At 43.5% G+C, this 26206-nt stretch overlaps 1 protein-coding gene across 3 annotated transcripts in view; it reads right to left on the bottom strand.

Annotated features, from left to right (window-relative positions):
* CDC42 (cell division cycle 42) overlaps positions 1-24202 on the bottom strand; it is a 48036-nt gene extending 23834 nt beyond the window's left edge. For 2 of the 3 annotated variants that reach the window (XM_074975922.1, XM_074975924.1), the window contains exons 1-3: positions 24122-24202; positions 9434-9575; positions 693-765 (exon numbers count right to left, since the gene is read on the bottom strand). In XM_074975922.1, the coding sequence (XP_074832023.1) occupies positions 693-765; positions 9434-9538 (178 nt within the window). In that variant the 5' untranslated portion in view covers positions 9539-9575; positions 24122-24202. Of the gene's footprint in view, positions 1-692; positions 766-9433; positions 9576-10445; positions 10546-24121 lie in introns of those variants that run through there. The other variant, XM_074975923.1, reaches the window with a different exon arrangement.
* Between the last annotated feature and the right edge of the window lie 2004 nt (positions 24203-26206).

Genomic DNA, 26206 nt, shown 5'->3' with positions numbered 1-26206 from the left:
CTTATGTTAAGCAGCTCCCGACCAGCAGCACTCTAAGGCAGGCTTCCCTGCCTGCCAGCAGCCCTAGCCCACTGGTGGTTCCATGTAGCACTCTGTGCTGAGGGGGAGGGCATCCCATGCTGCCCCTGTCCCTGGCAAAAATCTCTTGGCTCCCATTGGCTGGAGACAGGACAGCAATAGAAGCTCTTCCCCCACACAGGCTGGCCACAGCCCACGGGCTTGATCTTATCCAGCCTGACCTGGACCACAATAAGTTTTTCTTAAGACGACAGCTAACTTAAGAACACTAATGTAGATATGACTTTGAAAACATTCATTAAAAGATACATCTTTTCTCTCGTTAATGCAAGCCTGCCACAAGAGAGCCTCCAGACAAATCGGAGATGAACAAATTGACATCTGAGGTGTTTTAATGTTTAAAGGGCAGGAAAAAAGTACAAAAAAAAACTCAGGCTATTTATTCATCGTATGACAAAGAAAGCACAAACTCAATTTAAAAAAAAATACCAAGTCACCTTTAAAAAACTGGAAAGCTGTTAGTCTGTTAGATGAGAGATCCACCAGGAGGGTTGGCAAGATAGCATGCAACAATCTAGCAGGTTTTTCGCCCCCCCCCTACATTTGTGCATTGTGTGTAACTAATACCTGAATAAATGTTTCAAATCAGTGTAACTACAGACTAATGTTCTTACCTGCAGTATCAAACAAGCCTAAGGTGTATGGCTCCCCACCAATCATCACTGTTACAGCATAGTTATCAAACACCTGTAAAGGGGAAAAAAAGCAAGAAAACTTTGAATTCAAACAAGACATTTTGTCCAATATAAATTCTTATTCCCATTTTAAGATCACATCAATCTGCTGCTCCAAAAATATTTAACTTTAAAACAGAATATTAACTTTTTCAAAAATCACTCTTTATGTAAGGGTCCTAGAACAAAGAATAAATTAGAGACATGCCCATCTTCTCAAACAAGAAATCACAGCAAAGCACTCCTGTTCCAACTTTATCAGCGTACTGTTTTCAGACAACTTAATCTAACCTTTCGTTTAAAAAAAAAGGAGAATTATGCTCATTTTGGGAAAAAAATCCTTCCAAACATGGACTGAGTATAAACGAATAAAATGAGGTTTACTTGAGCATGCAGATTTGAAATAGTATCTCATTGGAGTGAAAACTGTGGAACAATTTAAAATACCAATATTAACTATTTCACAGGATGACTGCATCAGAATTGAGTTAACGTCCTTCTCTATTAGTACAGAATGTAGTAACAGATATCAGGGCAGGAGTGCAACTGGGCAGGTACTTGCTGACAAAGTAAGTTTGGCATTCAAAGCATGCCATTTCCAGTCACTGTACCCCAAAATGGGAGAGAAATTACATACTTTTCTTAATACCAGAACCTTCAGGGCCCACTAACCTTGTCCTTATATATACACCCATCCATCTACACCTTTTTAGGAAGCCAAATTATTTTATTACCCTATGCAGCTGCCAAGTGTATCTACATCTCCCCCAAGGCTACAATGTAATTTCACATTTTCAACTATGAGCTTTTGTGAGGCAAAAGTTTAAAATTTAAGAAACACATGAATGGAGCTATGCCTATTAAATATGTGAAAATTAATCAACCTGCAGTCTAACTGAGGTTCTTTGAGATGAGTGCTCCCATTGCTGCTCTTCTTCAGGAGTTGATGCGTCCCTGAGCTTCGCAGAGAGGGTTTTTTTTTCCCCCCCCAGCAGCATCCATCCAGGTCTGTGCATGCACACATGGAGCCTCTCCCCTCTCCAACTCATTTAAAGACTTGTACATGGGACCTGGGGCTCTTAGGTCCCTTTCTACTGTGGAGCTGCTAAACTCTGAAAGAGAAGGGGAGTAGAGAGGATAGTAGAGCACCCATAGGGACACTCATCTTGAAGGACCTCACTTACTGCACAGGTGAGTAATCTTCACTTCTTCCTCCAAATGTCCCCCTGGTGGGTGCTCCACTCCAGGAGACTTGGTAGTAGTGTCCTGTAGGATGGGAGGGACCTTGGAGTTGGCAGAATGACCACTGGAGTACCACTGTGCCCAGGGACACATCCACCTCAGATGCCTGGGTGATGGCAGAGTGATGGGTGAAAATATGTTGGGATGTCCATGTTGCTGCCCTTAACATGTCAGTCAAGGGCACACTGCGCTGGAACGCTATGGATGGAGATCACCACTCTGGTGGAGTGCGTGTAGTGGCTGCACACTCTGTAGTTGGTAGCAGAGTCTGATGTATCCTGATATCCAATTGGAGTCTCTTTTTGGATGTTGGGTTGTCCTTGGGACATTCAGTTATTGAGACAAAGTTTTGGTGAGGCCTGAAATGGCTTAGTTCTTTCCAAACAGAAAGTCAACACTTGTCTAACATGAAGGTTGTGCAAAGCAGTTTAATGCACTGGTATGTGGTTTTGGGAAGAATATTGGAGATATATGGGTTGGTTAATGTGAAAAGAACAGGCAAACTTTAGGGAGAAGCTCAGAGTGGATTCACAGTGTAACTTTGTCCCTGAACAATGCAGTGTATGGTGGGTTTGCCATAAGCACTCCCAGTTCTGCCAGATGCCTGGGAGATATGATCACCACGAGGAATGAGACTTTCATAGATGGGCACAATAATGAGCAGGTGGCTAGTGGCTCAAAGAGCTTCTGAATGAGAGCTTTGAGGACTAGATTCAGGTTCCAGGGAGGTGTATGGGGTGAGTCATCAGGGTAGAGCGTGGTGATGCACTTTGACAAGTGTTTACTAATAGGGTGAACACACACAGGGTTGGTGTCTATTCTGACATGGAATGCAGGGATAGTGACGAGGTATACACCCTGATGGAGCTCAGGGAAATGCTGGGTTGTTTTAACTCAAGGATATAGTCCTGGATAATGGGGAGCCATATGATATTGCAGGTGAGCTCCCTACCCTATGAGGGAGCTATAACTGGTAAGAATATGTGCAGGTGCATCCCAAACGAATGGGAGTCCCAAGCAGAGGTTTTGGGGTTACGTCCACCAAATAAGAGAGTCTTTCACCTTGGGAGGAATCGTGCATGTAGTATCAATGTATGGTTGTATGGCTTGTATACAGCAGCAAGCCAGCCTTGCAGACCTTGCATTGTGTAATCATGTGCATTTCAAAAGGTACACAAAGCCATAAGGCCTACTAGTAGTAGGCATAGCTGTGCTGTAGTTTGTGAGGTAGTTTGTAAGGCAGTCACAAGATTGGTGATGGCTTGGATGCAATGGTGCAGGAGGGAGGCAACAGATGTGGTAGCACTGAGGTGAGCCCCAACAAATTCCAGATGCTGGGTGTATGGTGACATGAAAAGTAAGCATCTTGCAGGTCAAGGGCTGAAAACCAGTTCCCCTGCTGCAGCACTGCGACTATTGGAGTGTGTGTTCATTTTGAATCTTCCTCTCTTCAAAGTCATTTAAGTCCCCGAGGTCGAGAACTGGTCTCTAGTCTCTGGGGGGCGGGGCTGGGTATAAATAGCAGAAACAAAATCTTTTCCCCAACTGCTGCTATAGAACTGTTTGTGAGCACCAAAGTCAAGGAGACTCTCTACCTCCTGACAATTGTTCTTGAGAGGGGTCCCTGAAACGGTACAGGTAGGGGGCACGGAAAGGAAGGGAATGGTGTAGCCAGATTTGATGAGTTCTACTGCCCATTTGTCAGCGGTAATTGCAAGTCATTCATGATAGAAAGGGTGATGGTAGTTAGAGAAATGGAGGGTTGACTGCATTAGAGAGGCAAAGAGCTTCTGGACTCTCGACCAAAACTTCAAATATGCTTAGCTGAGGATAAGGGTTGAGGTGCTGGCGTTGATAGTGGTTGACAACACTGTGGCCTCTGTCATCATTGATCACATGACTGTTGCTGTTCTTGAGAGTAATAAGAGTATTTTTCTGGTGTGGACGATATCTAAACAGGTATCTGGTTGTGGGAGGTGTCCAAATATCCAGAGATTGCAAACTGGCTCGAGAATCCTTCATGGAGTGAAGCTCGTTGGTCATTGCTGCAAAAAGCTTCTTGGTGTTAAAAGGAAGATTTTCCACCATGCTCTGGATTTCTCTAGGGAATGAGATGGAGTTGCACCAGGATGTCCACCTCATGACGATCGTGGCGGCTGTGGTTTGCGCAGCTGCATCCCTGGTATCGAGATCTGCCTGGAGCACAGTGCAGGCAATTGCTCTTTCCTCTGTGACAAGGGCTTGAAATGGTTCTCCTTTGTTCTCCGAGAGATCCTTAATAAAGTCTAAACATTGTGTAGTTTTTGTAGTCATATTTAGCAAGTAGTGCAGTGCAATTTGCAACCCTGAATTGGGGTGTGGCTGAAGCGTAAACTGTGGACAAAAGGTCTCCAGTCTATTATGTCAGTCTCTGGGGTAATTCCAGACTGTTTGGCCCTGTGATTTGCTGCCTCCACCAGTAGTAAATTTGGGGCAAAATGGGTAAAGAGATATTCTGAGCCCTGGAGGGGTGGGTAGTATGGTACTAGTGATCTGCTCTCTTGCCTGACAGTGCCGCTATGGCTGGTGTCTTCCACACTGATTTTGCTGAGTCTAGAACTGCTGCCGCTCTGCAGCTGCACAGCTCTGAGGGTAGCACAACTTCCAGCAGCAGCACATAAGGAAGGCTAGGTAGTAGTACCACAATCCCCCACTACAATAAGCCTGTGATGCCTCCACAAAAAAAACAATTCCTTTTTGTATCAGGGCCCTTACGGTTACATTATGAAACTTCAAATTCATATATCTCAATTTTAAAAATCAAATTTCAGACTGAAATTGACTAAAATGGACCATCAATATGGTAGGTCTATAGCCATAAAGATCTGTAGCTTCTAATGGTTGAAATATCTGATAAGTAAGCAACCAGAAGCGATACATGAGTATCCCTTGTACTCAGAAGGTGCTGATTACTGGTGTGAATATTATGCATGCTTTCATAAATCTCAGGAGGAAACCCTTTCAACTGAGTATTTCAGTAGAAGAGAAATCTGCAACCACTTCAAGAATAAAACCTAGGTACGATTTAAGAACCACTGTTCTTTCATGTCAGAATCATCATGTGGATCAATTATGAGTTGAAGCTCACCAAACCTGCTCACAGAAGTAATGGTTATAAAGACTGCTGAATCTTGGATGACAAGCAGGAAGGAGCATTTTCCTAGGGATCCCATTAGTTCTGTTAACAATGAGTTTTAGAAGGTCCAAAAAAAGAGAGACTGGTTCTTTTGCAGCAGAAAACTGTCTGAGGCTTTTCATGCATCAAAGTGATGGAATGAAAAAATAACTCCATGTGCTAGAGCATGATAACCTGATGTGGCAGCCAGGCTGACTTTAAGGATGGCAGGAAGTACAATACTACAGCTGAACTAGCTTTGTCCATGATGAAAGTTTCTCCCATGTATGAGTGACATTTTGGGTGGAATTCCCAAATTGGAGCAAGACTGCTCAACACTGAAGAGAATACACTAGCTCTGTGAAAGCCTGCTTCCTGTGACAAATACCAAATTGCGGTAGAGAATTTGCCACACCTATGGATCATAAGAGATCCTAAAACAGAAGAAATTGATAAGACGTAAACTCCTTGGAGCATGAACAGTCTTTCATTGTAGGGTGCTTAGCAATGGTATCCTGGCCTCTAGGTATTAGGCATACTACAAACAAAACAACCACCAGCACAGTTCCTGTGACTGCTCCAGAAGACTGGCCTGATAGATGCCTTAGCAATCCTGAGGCACTGAAAATGATTGCTCAGTCTCAACATCTCTTTTCAATGACCACAGAAGTGAGCCAAAATGAAAGAAATTCCTTTCTCCAGTATAAGAAGGTATTCACCAAAAATAATTTTAGCCGAACAAAGGATGTAACTTTGAATTTCCTATGGAGGCACAACAGTTCTGCTCAACAATCCCTACCCGAAACCATCACTGATTTCAGACATCACTCTTGCTTGCTAAGTATGTGCATATATGGTCAAGATCCCAGGGGAGAGAAACCCAAGATTTTTTTTTTTTTGGCGCAGAGTATTTGGAAGAGATTTCTCACTTATTCAGAACATTCACTGCCACTATATTCTGTCAGCATCTGAACAACTGGACATTGAAGAGATGGCAGAAGTAACTTTAGGGTCCAAACAAATACCTCTGAATTCTACCACATTTACATATCCATGGACTTCTTGTTCATGTAAATGGGCTCCTAGCCCAGTTTGGACTAGCTTTGGTGGTAAGGCTTCTGCCAGAGTTTGGTCCAGAACTGTTCCTCTAGCACAAAACAACCCTAATTTCTCCCCATCCTCCCTCCAATTTGCAGACCAAGAATCTGCAACAGAAGACAATGACTCTGCAAATACCTGTGTGAATCATGCATGAATGCACCAGAGGCAAAGGCAGGATATGTAATTACATTAGCTAAACACTTTGATCTATCCATGGTACCAAAGGTGTTAAAAGGCCTACCCTCTGTACTAATGGTAGCCTCTCCCGCGCCTCCCCCCCACACAAAAAAAAAGAGTCACAGATATGTAGAGGCTGCATTTTGTTTAGAGGAAGACCAGCAAAACCATCTTTGGAAAAGGTAAGAATGACTGCTCAAGCTCAGCATCCTGCACTTGAGGGATGTGATGGGCTACCTGAATCTAAGATGAAACTGATCCTTCTACTTACTGTGGTATGAGCACACACTTAAGAATTTCACACACACACACACACACACAGTCTCTACAGCACCTTTGTTGCAAGGGTTTTATCAGAAGATAGACTTCTTTGGACTACTCATGCACTTCCTCCCACTGCACAGCATGCTCTAGGAAGAGGAAAGTAATGGAAGCTGAAGAGATGGAGCAGAGTGAAAGAAAAACTGGGATCCACCACAGTGGAATAAAGACTTCATCTGAAACAGTCATTGTCTATACTGGGGTCTTCACTATTTCAGCTACATGAATGGCTCACATGGTGCACAAGTGAACATTACTCACGAATGAGTTTCAACTCCATACACCAGGTGTCTAAAAATCTGAGCTGCAATTCCCTTTTTCAATATCACTCTAATCCTGGGGTAGGACAGATACACTGTAGGCCAAATCTGGCCACGAGAGGGTTTTGAATGGACTCAAATCTTTATTTTTTTAACTCATCTCTAATCTGGAATTGACTAGACTTGCACCAACAAATATGAATCAACACAAAAAACTGATTATCCCTGTGCAACTCTTACCTTGTCAACTGGCTTTTGTATTCCTTCTAAAACACTCCCACCAACAGGGGATCGTCACTCTTTTCTTGCTAGAATATCAAATTAGCCATACCTGGGCAGTTACTCTTCTATTGATGTGCGGAGATTGTATTTATCACAGTGTAAACTACAATCCTCAGATTCTACCTCTGAGGTAGCAATATCCAGTACTTTTAAGAAAGCATATTTCAACAATCCCATGAAGCTCACATTCTTTGCAAAGGGATTCCACTTTTGTCCTTAGAACTGATGCTGATACATGTACCTAAACACTTGGTGGTTGGGAGCCTAGATGCTAAAGTATCTCCACGGGCTCCAATAAATAGGATCTCATTAACAGGAGAAGCAGCCCTTCCTGGAGCAGGGGTTTGTAAGCTATCTAGTAGGGCATGCAAATTTTCCTGCATGGTGTCTGCCTGAACACACAAGGGAGCAGCAAACCTTCTCATCAGATCCTGGAAGACTAAAATCATTGGGGGCTGGTAGGACAACGTTAACCTGGATGAAATGGCTTTGACCAGTATAGAAGCAATATTAGGAGAGGCATTTAATGGTTCTTTTAGCAAGTCACTTTCCTTGGCAGATTCCACAACAGCACATTGAGGAACAGGTGCAAGAGGTGGGAGTGACCCCTTCCAAGACTGGGTGAGCAGTCAAGACTGGCTATAGAAGAAGAGTGTCAAGCAAAAGAGTCCTTTTCTCCTAGGGATGGCCGAGAAGTAGAGGGCACCTTACAAAAAGCAACTGGTACACATGGAATTGAAGGTTCCAGAGGGTCTAACAAGATCAAGGATGTGGGGTGGGCGTACACACAAGACTAAACACCCACAATGGAGAGAGAGGTGATCAAGCCATCTCTAACAGAATCACTGAGTGCTTCCAGTTTTGAGGCTTTTAGCTAGTACTACAGACTTACTGGATGAGACAGAGGAGACCTAGACCGAGAGGTCTTCTGGGAGCCTGATCATTTAGGACCCTGAAGCCCAGATAGCACTGAGGCAGTAATATGCTTACTCCAAAACTTAACTTTGGAGCCAGGTGAAGTTGAAGGACCACTCCAAGTCCATCCAGTGCCCCCTAGACCAGGAATGACACAGCCCTTGCTACTTCTGTCACAAGATGTGCCTTAAAGTGATACTCCACACTTCTCAGGCATTGGCTACACAACTGGCTAAATCAGCACTGCTGAGATTGATGCAAGAAGGGGTTCTAGATGCATTCTCTAGCCCTCATTTCAGGACCCTAAGGAGGATAGGACTGGGTAGGCAATCCTTACTGGAGCTACCAAATAGCACCTCTGCAAGCCCACAACCTTGCAATGCTTCCTTGGAGCCTAAGCTGGAGATGGAAGTCTATTAATAGTGTGCAAAGAGAGACATTCTGAATTTTGCTGGTCAAACTCCTTTGACTTGACTCCTGTAATCTTAAGTATCTGGTTATCTCCACTACCTCTTTGCCCCTCAATGAATCACAAATCAAACATAAGTCCATCACAGAAACTCAGATAATGGAAGCCTCAGAACTGTAAGACGTGACTGCCAAAATCTCTTGCAGTAAGAGAGCCTGCAAGTACTTTTGCCTTTTTTCCAGTCTTACTCAGGCTTAAGATCTTGCAGATAGAATAGAAGGAGGGAGAATATCACTCCAGAGATAACCCACTCAAGCCTAGCAGGCACGCTGGGAAACAGATCTAGCCTGCTGGCCATGCATTCCCCATTCCTGATTGAAGAGCTCATGTGTGCCAGCTTCTTATGTGCCACACAAAGTTAAGGAGTTTGACATAATCCCACTTACAGCACCTACCTGTACTGTCAACAGGTGAGAGCATTAGGTCTTCAGGTGAAGACTGTGCAGCAGGAACAGGTAAATCAGAGACAAGAATTTGCTTATACCAATGTCTCAAACACACAAAGGGAAGCAATACAGAAAATACCACAACTTTTGCTTAATGTGAGCACAATGTGCCTGGAGCACATTGTTTCCCAGTCTGTCATGAGATATGGGATCTGGGTACCAAGTACAAAGAAAAATATGATAAAGGTAAAGATTTAGGAGGAGCTTATAAATGTAATAATCTATAGACCCTACATTAGCTACAGGAATTATGTTTTTCCTTTCCTTCTCTTCCCCGCCCCCCCAAAAATGACATTTTCACCCTTTATACTCACCGTTGGTACGTATTCCGATGGGAATTTGTTCGTTGTGTAAGAAATTAAGAGACATGTTTTACCAACAGCACCATCACCTACAACTACACATTTAATTGTCTGCATAGCTGAAGTCCGTTAGTATATCAAATCCAATATGAATCTAAGGGAACAAAAGAAAATGTTTAGGTTTGGTTCGTTTTTGTTGTGCATTTTCTCACATAAAAGCACTGTCATTACCAACCCAGTTTCACCGAGCAGTCTCAACTGCAGAATAAGCAAATTCAAACACTGTAGCCCACTGACCAAGATAGCCCCCAACTTCAAAAAAGCTTCCATTAGGCCAGAAGATACTGGTTTAACAAACTAGGTAATTTTTAACCTTCTAATCTAGTAGATATTTCTATTCAACACACCTCTTGTCCAATTTAAAGTACCATTTGGCATCTTGCCTTCAGATGGTAAACACCACAAAGGGGGAAAGGAATGGGCAAGAATCCAGAGAGCAACTTTACGGGTAGGGTGTCCAGAAGTCCATTTCACTTATATATTGAGCAAAACAAATTAACTCATGAATACTTAGTTGCACCATGACAGAACTTAGGCTTTTTCTACATCAGTGCTTCTCAACCAGCAGCCTACAGACACCTGGGAGGCTGTGAGCAGATTTCAGGGGTCTGCCAAAACAATCCAGAAAGCACAGCTGGTGTTAGACTACTGAGGTCCAGGACAGAAAACCAAAGACTGATCACTGCTGCCCAGGGCTGGAGCCTGAGCAGCTTACCTTCATAGTGCCCACTGTGGCCTCGGTCTGGCAGTTGCCCTGCTTCCACCAACTACTGCTGCTGGTCCTGCCTTTACATTTACTTGACATGCAGAACCAGCTGTGACAGCACACATGGGCTGTGGAATTTTTAAAGCATGTTTGGGGGCGGGGCTCAGAAAGAGAGAGAGTTGAGAACTACTCCTCATCTACACTACCACTTGTGTCAGTAAAACTTCTTCAGTCAGGAATGTGGAGAAAAATACAAACCTAATTGGTACGAGTTTCACCGGAAAAAGCGCAGGTGTGGACAGCAATCTACAGAATGGATATCCTGACAATGAGACCTTTCAGTGGGTACAACTGTGGTTGTCAATGTTCCCTCCTGTTTAGACAGTTTTTCAAAAATTATTTCAATTTAATCCAAGCATTGTTAATGTAACCTGCATTTTTCTCATACAAGTTAATTGTAATCAATCCAACAGTAGTGAAAAATTAAGTTTGTTAAAATTGTCTTCAGACTAGATTTGAAAATATTTAGATCAAACATTGTCATTGTTTAGCAGAAATAAGGTTTGCAATGGAATCAAAGCAACCTTATCTTCTGATCCAATTATTATGGGTGCATAAAAAGGCAATTTTAGGAATAGGCAGCAAAGATGCTTTCTCAGAACGATATGTAAAACACCATCTGGCATTTCAGTCCAGTACAGTCATTTATGCTTCTCCTTTCATACATATTTATGTATGCATGCTAGACAATGGCATTAGTTCTCTACCACATACTATACTTTGGCTAGCACCAAAAAAGCCTGCCAACATATAGTCAGCAAGGGGAAAAATTAGAAGCATGTGCATGCTGCAAAAATTCCAACATCTACTCCAACGCCAAAACATAGCAAAGACACTACATTCATTAATATGCCCAATACTTAGTTTTAATAATCTGGCTCCTTAAGAAAGTGCATCTTTACTGTATTTTCAAATGACAAGCCTCTTCTTCAAAAGAGCTATTGGTTCTTTGTCTTCTCATTCAGAATTTGAGTACATATAGTTGAGATTAAGCCCAGCAAGTAGAGAAAGTGTTAATGACCTATGCCAGTTTTTCTTAAACTTCGAGATCACAGAATACCAACAGTATTTTTGATACAGAATATCTATGAATGTTTTCTTCAAAAAAAAAATTGTCAGACCCCAAAAAAAGGAAAACAGCAACACATGCAGTAAAAATAAAATGAAAATTATTTAATCAGGTATGGTAGAATGAAATAGTACAATGAAGTAGTAACAGCATATCTGGTTTTAGTTAACAAGATATATACCATCAGTGAGTATTTTTCCAAACACTTGTGGCACACCTGCATGTTCACATAACACTAGTGTTCTACGGAACAGTTTAACACTGATCTATACAATCTCACTTTACATTTTCCCTACATGCATAGAAAAGCAGTGTTAACATGTAGCTATAGGATGACTAAGGGACAAGAATAATGTTTCAGAGGGAGAGAAAACATGTCAGTGAAAAGCAGAGAACAACTTAATCCTGATGTAATAAGATTCTTATTTAAAGCAGTCCCCTCCCATGTCTTTAAAGCACCGATATTCAGACCTCAGTGGTTCAATAAATCAAATTAGCAATTAATATTACCCAAAAAAGCCAGATATGTAAATTCATTATATATAAATTTATCATAGCAAAGAGCATAATAATTTAGCGTAAGCTGATAATTGGAGTTATTAACTAATGTGTTTTAACATCATGTCTCCTTGCAGTCTTTGCTGCACACATTGAAGAGCTACCTGCAAGCCTCAGCCTGAGTGTCACTGTTTAAAGCAGGGGTCAGCAACCCCCAGCACACATGCCAAGAGTGGAACAGGAGCTGGGAGCTCAGCCCTGCTCCTCCTCCCCCAGGCACCAGAGCAGAATGAAGTTTGTTATGTGCATGAACATCAAGGTGATGGGCAACACATCACCCCATAGTGGTGCCCATAAAATTCATACTGTGTGAGCAGAACCAAGGGGTTGAGTGTGAGAGGGAGCTAAGGCCCAGGCCAGAGAGTTGGGATGCAGGACTGAGGTACAGGAGAGCACTCCAGGCTTACGTATGGGCCCCAAGGGATTGGAGTGCAGGAGGGGATAAGGGCTCTGGGATAGGCTTGTGGGGTGTGGGATTAGGGATTGAGAGGCTCAGGACTGGGGTGCTGGAAGGCGTGTGTGAGGGTGGTTCCAGGGATGAGGGGTTTGGGGTGGAAGAGGTGCTTTTGGGTTGAAGAAGCTCAGGGTGGGAAGGGGCATTGGGACTTGGGCTTATCTGGGAGGCTCCTGGTCAGCAGTGCTAAGGCAGGCCTGTCCTGGGGCATCATGCTGTACCTCAGAAGCTGCCACCACGTCCACCTCCTAAGAAACTGGAAGCAAGAGATTCCACAGCACTTCCCTTCTCAACCCCGTTTTCCCCAGGAGCCTGATCTGCTGAGATAGTCACAGCACAGAGATGCCCCAGTTGATGACAAGGGCCCTTGCCCAAGCACAAAACTACCACAGCTGCTGGGATTGGTGGGCAGGGACACCTTACCATCCACAGCAGCTTCAGGGTCTGGGGAGAGGCATTCATCATCACTGCAGCCCTGAGCCTCTGCACAGGGCTTAATGAGAAGCCGTGAAGACAGTTTAGCAGGAACTTAGCCTGCCACCAATGGTTGAAGCTGAAGCCTGAGCCCTGCTACACAGGGCTAATGCTAACCCTGGTGACCCATTAAAATCACATTGCAGCATACTTTGGGGTCCTGACACACTGAAAGACACTGATGTATGGCAAAGTGTTAATTCTAAGATGCATAACTGCACTATGAACATAGATGGTTTCAGCTGCAAATCTCCATCAGGTGCAAGAGCAACATCATTGTAGCTGCTGGCAGTCCTATATCATACCAGATGCTTAGCTGTTGAAGAAATAAGACAAAAAGACAACAAGTTGAAAGTCAGAAGAAATAAAGGACAAGTTGTGTAAGAAGTGAAATGAGCACAGACTGAGCTTTAGTGAGAATTAACTGGCTCACTTTATTCAATTTTACATGAAAAATGAAGGAGTATAAATAGGGCACTACCAAACTTATGGTAACGAAAAACTGTCATAACCATGAAATCAGGTTGTGTGCGCTTTTATGCTACACGATTCAGATGTAGTGGTATATACCTTCGTTTTGTAAGCAGAGTCCTGGGGGAAGCTTAAGGTTATTTTTTAGAAGGACTGAAGTATTGCCACCCTCATTTCTGCACTTCTTGCAGAGCTTGGCAGCTGCAGAATAATGGCTACTGACAGAGCTCGCCCCTGAAGGCAGCAATGCAGAAGTAAAAGTGACAACAACATAAAATGCCATCCTTGCTTCTGTGTTACTGGTGGAGGTGGCAGCTCTGTCTTCAACAAAGTGTCAGTGCAGAAGCACGGCAGCATCATGAACACCACAATTACTATGACTTTCATATTTAAATACCTAACAATTGTTAATTTTCAAATTTCCCTAACAGTAAAATTAAGCAAAATGGACCCAGATTTTGGTTAGATCCTAAGTATAGGATTCCAACAAGGTTATTCTGTGTATTCAGAAGTGACATCAGGTCACAAACACACTCATATTTTAAGTGTAAACCAAAATTTAAAACAAATCTAGATTAGGAATACCTCACTAACTCTCTATACTAGCTCTCCAAAGGGATCCCATTGAGGAAAACAAGCAGAGCTTTATTTTCTTGTTGGATTTGCTCTAGGGTAGGCTCCCTCAAAAGCTGTGTGGCCAGGCTCCACTGGTATGGAATGGGCGAGTCCTGGAGCATACTTCCTGTTCTCAAGAGTGCAAGTTTAAAAACGTAAAACATCTAAGTTGTTGCATGAGCTTCTCAGTTTTTTGTATGCTTGTACCAGCTTCAGTAACCATCTGACGCCCACACACCCAGCAGGGCTTCCTTTGAAATGACTCTTCTTGGCCATCCTTGGTAGTGCTATAATACTAACCCTAACCATCTTCTCCATTCAGAGGGCTCCACTTATTGATGACTATGGCCACAGCTCGCAACCAACAGAAGGAAAAAACCTCTGGCAGAGAGCAACTTCCAGGCCTTAATCTCCTTTCTCATTCTTTCCTCACAAGGCTGCTCTTCCCTTGACACCCTACCCCTAAATTCCACTGAAGGCCACTTCCAGTTTTAGTTTGGATCCATATGTTCCCAACTAGATATGTTCAACACACAGACACCTACCCATTTTGTAACGAAGTGCCAGACTGTTTAATTATAGACTTCATAGCCTCAACAAGGTGAAGTGGGGCCTGAAATAATCAACCTCCTTTGACAAGAGTGAGGTGCAGTAGTAAAGGGTTTTAAAATCTCTTGCTTTAGTGTGGTAATGAAATACAATGGGTAACAGACACAAAGAAAATTCCTTTTAGAATGTAAGCCCGTAACCAAATCTTTCCAAGTTACTTACATTCCAAATAGCCCACTTTCAACAACATGCAAATACTACCAAATACAGTGGTGTATTTTTCAAGGCATAAAAGTCTACAGGAGTGGGAGAAAGGGGTGTACAGCAACTGTGTCAGTTTTAAGGATTTGTCCTTGCTGGTTATTATCCAAAAACTCTTGGGCCAAGATTTAAGTTAAAATGTACATACATTTATGTAGCCTGAGGAAACAGAAGTCAAATTTGTGTATACATCCTGCATTAGTTTCCTGTTGAGCGACAGCTGCATCTCAGCTTCCTCTTTTATGCAACCACATAACCGCAGCCATTTCATTGCATGGATTGGCTCAACTTCAAGCTTGTTACAGGTAAATGCCTGTTGGTAACTGAACTCATTTAAAACAAGCTCTTTGGAACATCAACATTTGAAAAATACCAACTTTGTTACAAGGTCTGAAATTAAGTCACAAACAACAAGGAATTTGCTAAGTGAGGCATTTTTCTTACTGAATGCCCATATTCAATAAGTCTTGTCCACATTACAACAAAGTGAAACTATTTTTGAAAGTGATTTCAGAGACAAAGCCATATTTTAAAGGACTTCAGTCACCTTACGTCATTCATATTACTTTACTAAAAACCCAGGCTAAATGCACTTCATAATGCACCGAATGAAGCCACATAGCTCCCAAAACACCTTCCTAAATTGAGGAGAAAAAAAAAAATGAAGACAACTGCTTTTAAACTAGCAACCTAAGTTCCTTCTAAACTGTGACACCACACAGCAGACTATCAAGAGCCATACAAGTACTCAAGGCTGCATCAAGGAAAGGCCCAACTTTACTGAACAGAGACCTGTCTTCCAGATCCGCCATGGCTAGGGAAAAGGTGCATCCTCTCACCCTCCAGATGTGCCAGCAGGGAGAAAGGGCTGGGTATAGTACTCTCTCCCCACCACAGCCACAAGGCAACCTTACCTCTGGCCTCATCCCGCCACACTAAAATTCTGCCTCATACACATGTCTGAGCCGCTTCATAACATCAGAAAAAGTTAGAGCGAATGGTTCAAGTTCAAATCTACCTGCCCCACATTCCCTTCCCTCCACTCTCCTATAGGCTTTACTCTTAGCTACTAAGGAAAACCAAAAGCCAAGGTGCCATGTCTTCACTGTTATTTAATGACCAAGCTCACTAACTTGAGATGATCAGACAAGTCATTTTGCAGTGAATCTAGACGTTCGTTACCTTATCTTGTTTTGCAAGTTCACCAACTAACCAAAAGCCATCTTACCTGCAGACTTCTGATGTCGAAGCTTTCATTTCAGTTTGGCACGTAAAAAAAAGCTACCTAAAACCAAAACAGTACCTTCCCCTCCCACCCCCCAGGTGTTAATCCGAATCATTTGAGATCTAATCCAAACAAAATTCTCTTTCAAAAATGACTTGTAAGCTGAAACCAAGCACGGAAAATGTCAGGTAAGTAGTTCCAAGACATAAAAATGAAGGTTTATTAAAAACAGTAGATGTACAGTAGTAAAATGGCATAATCCCATGAAAATGCTTGTTCACAATGCCCTATATTATACACCCCATCATCTTACTTCAAAATTATTTCTACCCTAAAAGAATTTTCAACCCACCAAAACCATAACAAGGTTGGAAACACACTTGACCCCATTAGCACTACTCATTTTCTCCAACAGACAAGCAGTTTCAGATTGTACTAAGCCCCTTGTCCCACAGTGCCAAGCACATGCACACACACAAGAACTTTCTCTCTGCCATGTTGAAGGTTAAGGAAACTGATCATCAATGAACTGCTGTCAAACACACAGCATATACAAAAAATTGAATTGTTTTGCCTCTAAAGTTACATGGTATTTGGTGTCATTTTAATAGTATAAGTGACAGGTTTTCATTCATTTTGTACTCTTTACAATTTGTAAATGTAAACATTTGTTCACCAGTTCCAATACCTATTACACAACTTTTTCAGCTCATGTGGTTATTTGGCTGTCTCTTGACCTAATCATTATTAATCATGGCAGCAGTTTTTTCCATTTAACAGTGCTCTACTCTTATATACTGGCTTCCTCTCGTTCAGTGGATTGCCCAGAAAGTGTTCTGTGTGCGTGTCTTCTAGGTATTCTATCCCATCACAAGGTAGAACTTTAATCTGTGAGATAACTAAAAAAGGTTCATCAGTAAAATGACATAATAATTGCCTCCTTCAGTGAGTAGCTACGGTCTCAGATTTCAGTAAATAGAGTAACCTGAAAGCTCCAGACGACTAAACAAATTTAAAACCAATCAACAGCTCAACTGGAAGAGGATTAGGAGGCTGGGCAAAGCCAGACTAAGAGAGATGTTCCTCTCCATGCAGCCTACCACAGGAAGGAAGTGAAGCAGTTGAGTCATACCTCCCTTGTGCAACACTAGGTACCAACCATTCATGTGCTGTAACGTGCAAGGCCCTGATAAAATTCAGAAGCTTACAATACCATTAGTGACTTATCCCACAAATAGTCATTTAGGGTAGTATGCAGAGCCCACCCTAAAGAAACAGCAGTTACCGAAGCCAGAAAATGGAGGAAGAAGAAATCTTAACTCTGGACCTCCTCCTGCCTCCCTGTTTTCTGCTCATTACCCACTGCTTCTCAAACTGTGGGTTGGGACACCAAAGTTGGCCATAACTCCATTTTAAATGTGGTTGCCAGGGCCATCATTTGACCAAATGGAGCCTGGGGCTGAAGCTCAACCCTGAGTCCCATCATCTCAGGCTAAATCTAAAGCCTACCTCCCCACCCCAAGCATCTGTCCATCAGACCAATCAAATCAATACTGAATTTAAAAAAAAAAAAAAAAAAAAAAAAGTTAGAATGTGCTTATTAAGGGTTTTTCCCATGCAAAATTTAAACCTTCTTCACCCACTTGTATAAGCCTAAATCTTTTTAGGGAAAAAAAATTAAAACTGCAAATTTAAATAGCTTGGGCAGTGAAAATTTTCCCATTAATTTAATTACAAAAATTATTTTTGCTCATCTTTTCAAAACAGAATTTGACTATTGGACAGAAACCAGGCATTGTAAGTTTCAATTTGAAAGATGGTTAAGAGAAGTTACTAGGACAATCTTGACTGTTGGTACGTCTATATTATACACAAGATTTTTTTTTTCTGTTGAGAACTTTAAAGTTGCATGCACAGCTATAGTCCTCTTCCTTTGTCTATTCCCAACTTTTGATACATTCATTAGGTTTGGTCTGTCTTCTTTTGCAAACTTTTTGGACCAGGAGCCTGGCCTTACCATAGGTCCAGCAATATTAAGCAAAAAAACCACCAGCATTTTTAGATTTAGTTACAATAGTATAAGTTTTCAAAGCACAAACAAAGACCTAAGTATCTATACACTTCTGAGCATAATTGGACCCAAATCTCAAACACAGCCTCTGGAGATACTATAAGACAAATTATGTCAAGAAAAATGTGGTTAGTTATCAATTTTATGTCTACTAGCAGAGTTACAAGGCATTGCTCAGGCCCTTAATTTATTAAGGGTTTGGTTTTTTAGAAGATAAGGAAAATGTACGTGCTTCATTGAAATGATTGTACATTTCATAAACTATTTTTATTAATTTTTTATTTCAGATTTATTACAAAGGGATTGTTTAAAATTTTGTTTTAAATAGGAATTCAATCAAGTGTCTCTCTCTCAACCCCTATAAACACTATTAGTCGCTATGTTTTAACAAGAGGCTAGAGTCAACTTGGTCTCCAACATTTTCTTCTAGTTTTCAAACCTCAGGCATTGATTTAAAACCTTTACATTTCCATTTTTTTTTCTATATTTCTAAAAAATGTAATAGGTGATCTCAATAATGCTCTCTTACATTTTTTTTCATTGAAAAGAGGGACCTGCATGCATGTGTTCATTTTGGAGATTTGGACAGCTTCTCTACAAAGTGGGACTCATTAGCAAGAGACAGAGCTGCAGCAGTTCAAACAATTAAATATTGGTATCTCTAAAATTATTTTCCTTGCTTGTATCAGTTAATTTTACTCTGTGTGGGGGGGGGGGGGGGGGGAATAGAAAGGAGTGAACCTGTTTCCTTCACCCAAGAATAATAGGGTATGTAGCAGAAAACCACAGATCATCTTCTGATTGGAACTAAGCCCTTCACATGGATTTTTAGACATTTATACCCACACTACTGAAGGGAGGGATATGCTAGAAAAGCAATGAGCAACCTAGGCTAGTGAGTGGGTCACATGAATAGCCCTCCTCTATCTGTGAGCTATAAGAATGTTACAACCAAAAGGGTCTCCCCAGTTATGGTAGTTTTGCTAATTGCACTTGTATATCTAGAATTTGTGGGGTATGCTGACTGAACCAAAACAGAGCTTGGAGTAGAGCCAAAGAGCCTCAAAAATTCAAGGCTGTCTACAATCAGTATGCAACTCACTTCACAAGCCCTCGATCTGTGTGTGTTTCACATCAGTAATACTGGCAAGGAAAAAAACTACATAGACAAAAATCAGGAGAATTTGGCAATCCTGCATGTGGGCAAAAATAAAATGTCTCACTGACCAGACGTAGATCCCCAACAGGCTGCATGCAGCCCAGGTAGGGAATAGAGGTCCAGTCATTTTTATTCCCTATACACACAGGAAAGTTAAACTGACACAAGCAAGCCGAAGAATTTAAGAGATGCCTTTATTTAATTTCAGAGGGGTAGCTATGTTAGTCTGTAGCTTCTTATGCGCAAAATCTGACAAATTTGTTAGTCTGTAGAATGCTACTACATTCAGTGTTCTCCACCCAGGATGCACAGAGGTCTTCTCAGGATTACATCATCTCATCTAGACATTTACCTAAAAAAAGCACTAGTACAAACCAAAATTTCATACAATGAAGTGTCCGTATTAGTCTTTAGCAGGGGTTGGCAATAGTTTTTGATGGGAGGCCACTCCAGGATTGTGGGAAGTTGTCAAGAGCCATGCTTTTTAATAGTGCAGGTGTGGGTTTAGAATGAGGTTGAGCGCAGACAGCTCAGGTAGCGCAGGAGACACGGGGGGAGGGGGGAAGGAGGGGGCTGAGAGGGAGTTTAGATGAAGGAAAGGGTTGTGACCTGGGGCAGGGTTCAGGACGACATATGGGTAACAAATGATTCTGGCCTGGGAAGGGGCATAAGGGAGGGGTGGGGGTTCTGGGAGGGAGATGGGGTGTTGCATCAGAAGCAGCCTCTGGCCACAAGATGCAGTAGCCAGCAGTACTCCCAAGCAAGCTTCCCTGACTACCAGCAGCCCAAGCCCTAAAACTGTCCCATGTGGCTCTGTGCTGGGGAGGGGGGGAGAAACAGACTTCCTGCTCCTGCCCCCACTCCTATTGGCCAGAAATTGGCTAATGGGAGCTGAGAAGTTGTACTGCACTATCCTCACCCTCAGCAAAATCTCAGTTCCCATTGGTCTGTTTTGCACATCCAGATAATAGAAATGGAGAAATTTGGCTGCTGCTAAGGCCCAGTTCCTCAGCTCCCATTGGGCAGTTTCCAGGCAATAGGAGCTGAGAATTTCCTAAGGGAGGGATGACAGCTCCTGAAGTTCCACACCCTATGAAACCCTTAGGGCCTGCCATGGGCCAGGTCCAGCCCCCTGGGGGTCTACCTTGCCTGCCCCAGTCCAAGGACTATCCACCCAAATATAAGCAGTGGTAACACTCCAATTTTTTTACAGTAATATGGCACCAAAAAGTAATTTTTCAGTAGCACTGTTCAGTGACTTCATTTTCATATCCGATTTCATAAGCAAGTGGTAAAACTTGGAGCACAGAGACATGGCAGTGTTCTAGAAGAACTGAGAGCCATTGACTAATGGTATTTTTATATTTATTTTTTATTTATTTATTTATTTTATATATATATATATATACACACACACACACACGGAAATAGCTTCTTGATTTGTAAGAATGCACAAATTCAAATGCTAACAGAGTTAAATTTAGAATATTTATGGGTATGGCTACCAAGATCTTGTGTATTTTAACTTGGCGATGATGAAAGGTCTTGCAGGAAGAAAAGGACTACTATAGTGAGATGCAGCTAACCTGCTTTCTGTCTGACAGTGACACACACCAAATATTTTACAGAATGGGTAAAGTAGCACAGGTAGAAATGTTCTCAGTGGGCACTCTCTCATCCAGCAACATCCCTTGTCCAGCAGGACCATGGATGTTGCTGGACCAAAGAGCTCCAGTTACGTGAAGTCGCAGCAGATGCCTGCTAGCAGCAGGGAGCCAGGTCAGGGTCCCCGGCCTGGGCATGGAGCACTGCTGGCAGCTCCAGGAAACCCAGCCAGGGCATGGAGCCCCACGAGCAACACTGCAGTAGCAGGGAACCCATCTAGGGCAGGAGAGTCCTACAGGAGTGAGGGCCTTCCTCTAGGCAGCTGGGGGGGGGGGCAGGGGCGGGAGGACATCCCCTCATCCAGGACCACTCAGGTCCCAAGAGTGCCAGACAGCAGTACAACCTGTAGTTATTTGAGCATGGGATTCTGTCTCACTTCCTTTTCCATTCATAATTTCATTTGTTCATTCTCTTAGTGCATCAGCAGAAAACCCAAATTACGTCCTGCATTCTATGTTATTTTTATAACTATTACACCCTAATCATTTCACCTTCCTTATTTCACCTGTCCTTCTAATCTTGCAAAAGAGCTCATTTTAAAATTGCCTGGTCATATGGCCAGCTACAATATTTTTTACTAATTTCAAAATCTCAGCAAGTCAGATTGTTCATGATCAGTCTAATACTGGATTTTCTGAATCAAATTCTGGGAAACCTATATTGGCAATTAATACCATCTAGCTTGACTTTCTGGAACAAACTGCCACTTTCAAGCAAACAAATTTATTCCACACACCCAGCTACAAGGTAATCAGAGCGAATGCATCAGTTACAGGTCAAGAATAAACACCCATAAAGCATGACATATGCACACATGCATTGTCAAAGTTACACCATATAAGCTAGTTAGCAAATCTTGGACATGTTCCATCTTGCATTAGAAGTCACACATCACCATTCTCTGTTCAATTACTCCATGCAACTTGTTTTAAAAGTTTCTGCTCTCCTTACAGAGCAAGAGAAAAGCAGAAATATTGATCTACGAGTTTCAACATGTTGAGTCAATTTTGTGCTTGTGTATGTATACATCCTGTAAGTCAATCATCAGCACACTCAAAAGAAAATAAAGGTTAGCATCAAGATGATATTTTTACAAGACCAGGGCTTGAAGACTGAAATAGATGAATATGGCAATGACTAAAAGTTAGGAATTTTAGGACAGTAAAATAATTAGCATTTAACTATGAAAATGTTACCCTTCACTGATTGAAAATAAGGTAGTGCTGAACAATTATATTTACACTGCATTATCTAAGCAGTATCATGGGTTTTTTTGCTTGTTTTTCAAACCCACTTTAAAAGAAACACAGACCCTGTGCACTGCAAATTGTAATGCCACACAGTTTAAATGGACTTCATTTTCCTAAAATTAAGCCATATCCACAGGTAAAGTGAGAGACACAAAAGGACTCAAATGGCATATAGCCCAAACTAGTACCATCAACCAACATGGCTTCCTCAAGGAGGCCTTGTTTACAGCATGCTTTTAGCAGAAATGATTCCCAGCATTGCTAACATTCAAGAAGCTCCACTGGATATAGTGTCATTATAGACAAAGGAACAAGCTTTTTGCCTTTTGTGAAGATATACTCAAAGAATTTCCAAGATACGGCACTCTGAAGAATAGCCAAAGCTTGGACTGTTGTCTATGCTAATACTTCCACTGTTGCAACTACAAGTAAACACATACCAGCAACAAGTTTTTCATACACAAAAAAGGCTAATGCAGGCAAGGCCTGGGGTGCCAAAAGAACACTTTCAATACAAACAGGAGAAGGATTAGCACAACAGTTCATGTGTTTCACTTTCAGACCACATTTGAGATTCCGAAAAAAGGTATTTATAAAGGACCTATCCGCCTATTCTCCAAGCAGCACTCAAGCTAATTCTCCAGTAGTTCTAGACACAAACAAAGTGATTGATTATGTAAGACGTTGAAATTGTAACCAAAAGTTTACATGATATTGGAGGGGGAGCATGATCTCTTATGTGTATCTGCTTTTACACTACTTCAGAAAAGTGGGCTGCAAAGGAGAAAAAGATAAGCTAACTGCTTTCATGGACAAATCAAAGAATTTCAAATGTTTGTAATTTGGAGTCTGACTACTTTTGAATTAAGAAACAAGCTTAAATGAAATTACTAGTTCTTTTTACAGGAGCTCTTAATTTTGCATCTCAAGTACTCCAACTCTAAAACATCTACTTAGGAAGTTACTTTCATTCATTCTCTTTTGTTCATTACTTAAGTAAATAATCCTACAATCCTTTTAGACAAACTAGCATCCATATGTTCTCTGACACTCAACCATGGACCAGAAGGCTGAACCCAAAACATATAAGTTATCATATTACAGTTAGACTATTCAATGAAGAAGAATCAGAAAATGGGGTGATAAAGCTCATACACTAAGCCAGCCCCACTCTGCAAAAGCTTTTTGGGTGGTTCACACATTTAGACTCTCCCTTTGACAGAGGCGGGATGGTTTTTGTCCCCTTTGCACATCTAATATGTCACACCAGTTCAATACTAGAGATCTGAATTAAAATACCTTGTATGCGCACAATGCACCAAGGAACATCCCCGTGCTGAGCGACTCCCACCCCCCCTTCAATCTCTGCTTCCCGAATCGCTCGTTCTCAGCCCCCGTGCTGGGGGTGCAGGTGGGCGGAGATGCTTCCCAGCAAGCCCATTACCACTGGTTTAATACACGTCGGCCTGAGCGCTTGGCTCCGCGGGGATTTTGGTGGGCAAGACGCTGGAGCAGACCAACCTCGCAGACCAACGGGGCTGCGCAGCCCGCTGGGGCAGCAGCTGCTCAGGGCCGGGAAAGTCCAAGCAGGTCGCGGCGCCCCGGGGCCGGGGGCGCTACCCCACGGGGGTGGGGGGCGGTGCACGGGCAGCAGGGGCCGCCACAGCCCGCTCCCCGCAGCCGCCGGGGACGGACGGGGGGGCTAGTGCTGTAAGATGTCGGCGTCTCAGCACAAGCAGGAAGTCAGCACCGCGGGGAAGGGGGGAAGCGAGCGAGCGAGCGAGAGAGCGGGCGGGCGGGCGCCCCCGGAGCCACCCGCCCGTTCCCCACACTGCAACCCCGCCCGCAAAGCAGCGGCCACCGCCCACCAACCCCGCTGCGCCCGGGAGGCCCAGGCGCCGCTGCCCGCAGGGCGCGCACCGAGCGCAGTTCCGCGCACGCCGAGGGCCCCAGCCGCCCCGGAAGGGATACCCGGCTCCCGATCGCCACGGCGGGCGCGGGGCGAAGCTCCCCAGGGACTGGCGGGGTCCCGCTCCCGGCCGCGCTCCCTCACCTCACAATCTCCGCCGGGCGTTGGCAGCTCTCCGCGGGGTCTCCTGCGCTCGGGAACAGGGGCACGCACGTGACGTCACCGCGCACGCACGGAAGGGCCGGCGCAAGAGAGGCTGTGGGTTAGGCCCGTCACGTTGGGGGAGGTCCCAACCCCGCCTCCCTGCGGAGCAGCCCCACCCCTCCCTCATCTCCACCCTCAGCCTCGCCCCGCCCCCGACAGTCTCCGCCCACAGAGAAGCAACGCTCCGCCCATTCCCCTGGTCTCTCCGGGAGCTCCGGTTGTACGCGGCAGCCCCGGGTAGCACATCACCAGGCCCCCTGCCCCACCCCTCTGGTCACGGCATGGCCACCGCACCCTAGCACGTCCCAGTAGGTTCACCTGACACCCTGGTTCATAGAATACTAAACCTGGAAGAGACCTTGAGAGCTCAGATCCAGGCCTCTTCCTCCACTGCAGGACCAGACGCCAGCCATCAGCCCAGCTAGCTGCCTACAGCAGCTGCTCTTCATCTTCAGCGATGGAAATTCCACAACCTCCCCAGGCAATTTATTGTTTAACCACCCTGACAGTTAGGAAGTTTTTCCTAATATCCAACCTAAACCTCCCTTGCTGCAGTTTAAGTCACTTGCTTCCTGTCCTGTCCCCAGAGATAAAACAATTTCTCTCCTTTTTTGCAACAGCCTTTAAGGTACTTGAAAGCTGCTATCGTGTCCCCTCTCAGCTTTTCTCTTCCAAACTATACAACCCCAATTCTTCAGTCTTCTCTCATAGGTCATTTTTTCTGGACCTTTAATCATTAAATTATTTTTAAATTGCTGGGTCTGGGCTATGCTCCCACACCTAGCCTTTACCCGTGATACCGTAGTGGGGAGTGTAGTGGGGAGACCACTAACCTATGGCTTTAGAAAGCAGGTAAAATTTCTGCTTTCCTACAGCCCTCTTTTGCCACCTTAGGCATAGCACTTAGTCTCTCTGTACCACAGGAAAAAGTTGTCCTGCCGTACCTCAGGGAGGTAATGAAGACTAAATACAGTAGTCCCTCGAGTTGTACACCCTCGCATAACTCAAATGTCACGTAAGTCGGGGGGGGGGGAGCTTTTTCCCCCAACAGAACACACATTCTGCAGCCTGGGAAGCAGCTGGAGCACCTGGAGCTCCTTTTGAAAGGTAAATCCAGGGGTTGGTGGGGGGCAGCTGGGGAGAGTTAAGCCTGGCAATGGGTTGGGGCTATGGGAGGGAGGGGTTGGGGCTGCAGGGGGTTTGGGGGTGGAGTCAAGCCAAGGCCATGCAGCCCTGCAGGGGGCTGAGCCAGAGCTTCACTGGGGGTGGGGGGGATGTGAGCCAGAGCCACCCGCAGGCAGTTTGAATTGGAGCTGTGCAGTACAGGGGTTGAACTGGGGCCAGAGGGAACAGGATTTTGAGTTGCACTTAAGGCATGTTAATGCGTGTTAAACAACTGGGAATTGTGCATTTCAAGGGATTACTGTACAGTAAATATTGGAAGATGCTCAGCACCTGCAGTCTCAACACTGAACTTACTTGGAAGTTCGGAACCTAATTACCTTCAAGGATCTGGGCCCGAGTTTTATGTTTTATGACACTGACAAGTCAACTTAAGTACCTTATTCTTATACAGGCCCCCGTTTCTGCAAGCTGACCAGATTCCATCTGACCTAATGATACGTGAGCCAGACTCAATGGGTGAGGGGGGAAAGCCTTGTCATAAAAAGTTCAAGAAACAAAGCCCTCTAGGGCACTTTTGACCTGCTGCCGCCTTCAGAGGAATAAAACCTGGGGGATTCCAGAAGCTGTTGTTCTGATCAGGAAAAAATTTATTTCAGTATAAAACTTATTAAAATTACCAAATACACAGATGAAAGTGAGAGTATCTGTCATCTGGGAGTGATGTTTAAATTAGAGTACAACGTTTGGTTTAAAAGAAAATACACAGAGTACATAATCTAGAGCTCTGCCAAAGTACTTAGGATACCCTTCCCCACAGAGATGCCTGGGGCTTAGGAAGTGACTGAGTGCAAGGTACCTATTTGCTTATATTTATTATTCCAGAGGGAGTAAACAGAACCG

The sequence above is a fragment of the Carettochelys insculpta genome, chromosome 23 (assembly GCF_033958435.1).
Source record: "Carettochelys insculpta isolate YL-2023 chromosome 23, ASM3395843v1, whole genome shotgun sequence".
Lineage (NCBI taxonomy): Eukaryota > Metazoa > Chordata > Testudines > Carettochelyidae > Carettochelys > Carettochelys insculpta.
This window is presented reverse-complemented; position numbering and strand designations above follow the sequence as displayed.